General features: G+C 39.9%; 1 protein-coding gene across 1 annotated transcript in view; it reads right to left on the reverse strand.

Moving 5' to 3' along the window:
- Positions 1-209: 209 nt before the first annotated feature.
- Positions 210-5009, reverse strand: part of LOC140343579 (carbohydrate sulfotransferase 6-like) — a 6412-nt gene continuing 1612 nt past the window's right edge. The window contains exon 2 of the mRNA XM_072430292.1: positions 210-2301. Coding sequence (XP_072286393.1) covers positions 1170-2288 — 1119 coding nt within the window. The 5' untranslated portion in view covers positions 2289-2301 and the 3' untranslated portion in view covers positions 210-1169. The remainder of the gene's footprint in view (positions 2302-5009) is intronic.

Here is a 5009-nt window from a genome sequence, read left to right on the forward strand (position 1 = left end):
CAGAGGGGCTCCCTTCCTGGGACATTAACCAGAATAAGTAACAGGAATATTAAACAGCACCTGAGGAACCCCAACACCCAGTATTCAACATTAACCATTGCAGCTAAATGAACACACAGGTTGGAGTATTTCTAAACTTTATATCTCAAAAAAAAACAGTAATAACAATATATACAATCAATAAACAGCAAGAGAATGGTGCACAGATATACCCGGGTATAAATACAGTCTATAACCACAAATACCTCCAGTTATGATCCGTGTCAGGATGAGTTGCAGAGACCTCTGGAATCGATTGTAGCAAAGATGTCCTGAGGAGATGATCCTGAAAACAGGAGCAAGGAAATCCTCAAACTGACAATTGTGCTGTGTATGCTGTGATCCTGGATTGCAGGGATGCAGGCAAAGTCTCTGGGACAATCTATCTGCACTACCACTTAGACCCGTGCAATCACAGGTATCTGCCAATGCAACCGGACCTCTGCTACCTATGGGCCCTCGGATGCCTAACCTATGCTAGATGTAACTAGACAGGGGACGCAGATCAGCAAAGATAACTGAAAGGGCAGAGCCAATATATATTTGTGTATGTAGCTGATACACTGACAGTAGGGATTTCCCAAAGTGATCTCTGATAACAGATATCACATATACCCCATTAATACAGAGGGGAATAATCCCTGATAACAGATATCACATATACCCCATTATTACAGAGGGGAATAATCTCTGATAACAGATATCACATATACCCCATGATTACAGAGGGAAATAATCTCTGATAACAGATATCACATATACCCCATTATTATAGAGGGTAATGATATAATACTGCCCTACACACAGACACAGCAGTCAGTGTGTTCTGGAAGGAATGCAGGCACCTACCCTGCCTGAGCACATGTTCTCCTCTCTGCCCCTGTACTTCCTGCATTTACTTATATCCTGGTGGGGTTTCTAAGGACACTATCAGGAGCAGGAAACACTTCAACAACTTTATTTGCAATTTACAAAGTTACAACTCCGCTAGCAGATAGAAAAAAGCCATTCCCCTACACAACCATCTACAAAATGTATTTGTTGCTTGTTATGTCTCTGCTAAAGAGATTCCACTCACTTTTTGTCCCTTAATACCTATCTGCTGCCAAAGGGAAGAAAAGTGATTTCCACTATAAAATAAGATCCAAGGTCATGTTTTTCTGCTCCTTTATGGATTTCACTGGCAAATAACCAAAATGCTCCATGGCATCTTTGCAAACATGTTGAATCTCTTTCACATTTTTAAAGTCCATGGTTGTTCTCCACTTTTGGACAACCTTTGATGATTGCCTTGAAAATGTCATGAACCCTCTTTTCTCTTTATCCTCGCCATGGGTAATGTTATGGATCCACCTCTCCATATCATCAGACATTTTTAGACCAACAAATTCATATATATCTTTAACATTTTTAACTGGTTCCAGCGCCAGATCCTCATGACGTATAAGCATGTATCGGTCGTGCAAAACGGGGACAGCTGCCATGGCCAGTTTGTTAATGGCTAACTGAGCATTGCAAATTTTTTCCATGACCTGGGTACTAGCGATATTGTTGTTCCCAATAAACCCCTTAAGTACAATACGGTCATCAACGCTGAGACTAAAGTATTTTCTTGACGATGCCACAGCTCGAGGATCCCTTACAAGGTGGAGAATCCGTAGATCAAGAGCAGGGTCTCGGAAAAGTGGAAGGAGAACAGACAAGTCAAAAATGCGAACTGTTTTCATCACTACATGACTATATTTAGTGCATGCCTCTGCCATTTTATCCAATGTTGCATTTTTACAACGGTAAAAGCATTTTTGCCGATCAAAACCCCCTGATGGGATGTAGCCAGAACAAGATGGTGGAGAACACAAAGCACGACTTTCTGAAAAGAAACTCATTTCAGAAATTTGCTTCCCCCCTCTGGGAAGGTATTGCTGAAGTGAAGACACATCACAGGTAAAGAGTGAATGGATCAGGTCCCTGACCAGGTAATGAAGTAGCGTAGCTCCTTCTTTCCTAAACCTCATCCAGATGGAATGTCCAGGCTCAAAGAGGTAGAACACATCTTGGTGGTGGTTAAAGATTTGCCCAAGGAATGAAGAACCAGAGCGCCAGGAAGATATAATAAGGATGTGCACAGGTTTCTTCTGTTTTTGAACGGAAGAGGGGATGTGAGGGTTTTGACTGACATAGACAAACTGGTAGAAGAAGAAACCCAAGAAAAACAAGAGGAAGAAGAAGAAAATGGAGCGAATGGACATGGTTATGATGAACCTAGTGGTGGGATAAAAAAAGAACAGAAAAAAATAATTGTAAAGATCCATAAAGTTTTAAGGCCTTGATGTTAAACAATTCTAATACACAGAGAAAAAAAAAAGATACCTAAATCTGTGAAGGTTTCCATTCAGGTCATGGTCTAGTTCAGTGTTTCTCAACCAGGGTTCCTACAAAGGTTGCTGGGGGTTCCTTGAGTAATGAGCAATTTGTTTTAATATGGTCAGTTTAACTGATACCAATGATCTTTTTGGCTATCTGTAATGGTGAGGTTTTCCCCACCAAGCACCACTGTAAGAGGAATTCTTCCAACTGACCACCATGCTAGTATACTGTGATCTGTGGATATAGTAACTATAGCCAGGGTTCACGAAAAGACATGAAAGTTTTTTCAAGGGTTCCCCCATGTTAGGAAGGTTGGGAAACACTGCTCTAGCTAGAGATGGTTATTCATAGTCACCTAGACTTGTTTTGTAAATCTTAAGAAAAATTTCAACCATTTTTTTAAGTGTTAAGTTAATGTCACCACAACAATTAAAGACATAATTGGGCACCACGATGGCTCAGTGGTTAGCACCCTGGCTTTTGCAGCGCTTGGTCCCAGTTTAGAATCTCAGCCAGTATGTTATCTGCATGGAGTTTGCAGGTTCTCTGCATGTTTGCGTGGATTTCCTCTGAGTACCCCAGTTTCCTCCCACATCCCAAAAACATGCAGATAAGGTAATTGGCTTTCCCTTAGACATATAACCGTAACCGTAATGACATATGACTATGGTAGGGACATTAGATTGTGAGCCCCTTTGAGAGACAGCTAGTGACGTGACTATGGACTTTAAACAGCGCTGCATCATATGTTGGTGCTATATAAAATACTGTGTAATAATTATTCACTTTATTGTGTCAAAGCAGATGCTAATTGAGAATAAAGAAAATGAGGTGCAGGTCTTGGACAGATAAAACAACTAGATTGATAAAAATAGGTCATCTAAGTTAAACTGGAACAACCATCCCCAAACATGGGTGGAGGCATTAAACACCATCCATCACCCACAACTGTTTGTATATCTCTACTGGAAGTCTGACAATTCACATCACTTCAGCCTTTATCTTACCTGAATCAAAATTTGTGGTACCACGTGATTAGATTATGGCATAGGAACAGGGTGGCTTCACAAAATTTCACACGTCTCATCCTATTCTTGGACAATCAACATCTACCTTGAAGTTTTCCATAATGGATTTATTTAGGTGACTAAAATACTGAAGTATTTCTATGATAATCATTATATCTAATAAAGCTCCGAAGCAAAGCCTAACTGCAGAATATCTCAACAGTCCTCAACTATTGTTACTTATCCAAACATATTCCCATAAACCGTGCTGTTTTATTATACAAATATATATGAAACTATCACAGGGTCTAAATGACCTTCATTCTTGGTGAAAGAAGTTGGACAGAGTGCAGCACAGGTGGGAACCTACATATGAACGTCGCTATACGAAGATAAAATCATGGCTCCGTGATAAATGTAAATACAGCAATTCAGGAGATAAGTCCATGACACCATGGCCACTTTCGAAGGGTTGGAAGTTACCAAGTAGCCAAAGGAAGAATGACATCTTAGGAAGAAGCTGTTTTGAGGATATGGATAGCATTTTCCTGGAAAAAAAATAAATTATTGATATGGGCTCTCTTATCACTGCCAGAGTTAAACCTTTTTTTCATCTACGAGGAACAGAAAAAGCAACTCAATTTAACCTCTCCCCCATTTTTCTGGGCAGCTGTTACTCTTCTCCGATTTTAAAACACTTCAAGCACAGAAGTGTACTTGTTGATCTGCCAGAAGCCCAGTGAGCTCTGACCGCCCTTTAGTGAGCTAACAATTGTTTCTGCACGGTTGTTTTACCCTGTTGAGAACATGCCCCATCGTATCCCCATAAGGTGGATATGTTCTGTAGTCCTGTGGGGGAGTTCTGCTTTATTACTTTCACTTACAGGTCCCATCTCCACCCTGTGACTGGAGATGAAGAAGGGAAGCATCACATTAGAAGCTGAGGCTCACCTCTATGCCAATCACCTTGCATGCTTCCTTTCTTGCAGCACACCTTACCAACTCCTTTGTTGCTTCTTCCTCCCCTTCCCAGAACTTTGCTGTAGTGGAAAATAAAATGTATTTTTGTATTACCTGGGAAAGGTTAAAACACTATGGAATGTGTTATATCTGTGTCCCATGGGGGGAGTTTTTTTTAGATATAGAGCTGGTGGCAAAAAGAGACTGAGAGAATCACAAACGGTTTTAACCCCCCCCCCCGCCACAACTATATCCAGGTTTTGTTTTGTCTAATCTCTGAAAAAAGGCTTCAGTGCTTGAAGTGGCACTGGACAACAGGGGGAAATCCTTGGTTGGGGACGTTTTATGAAATTAAATACTGAATTCTCTATATACTCAAATAACAACTGATCTAAATATAAACCCAGATACCTACTTTTACCTAAAAAAAAACAGGAAAACTATATTGACTCGAGTATAAACCTAAAGCACAAAGTGTATCTGCTAACATTCAAAACAGTAATCAATAGAAATGCCAATAAAATTATTGTGAATAAATAAATCCATGATGCATATTTTAAGAGAATAAATTAAAATCACATGACCTCAGTCTGTATCTTTTCCACCTTTCTATAGGCTAAAGTACTTTTATATAAA

Source organism: Pyxicephalus adspersus, chromosome Z (assembly GCF_032062135.1).
Source record: "Pyxicephalus adspersus chromosome Z, UCB_Pads_2.0, whole genome shotgun sequence".
In the NCBI taxonomy this organism is placed as follows: Eukaryota; Metazoa; Chordata; class Amphibia; order Anura; family Pyxicephalidae; genus Pyxicephalus; species Pyxicephalus adspersus.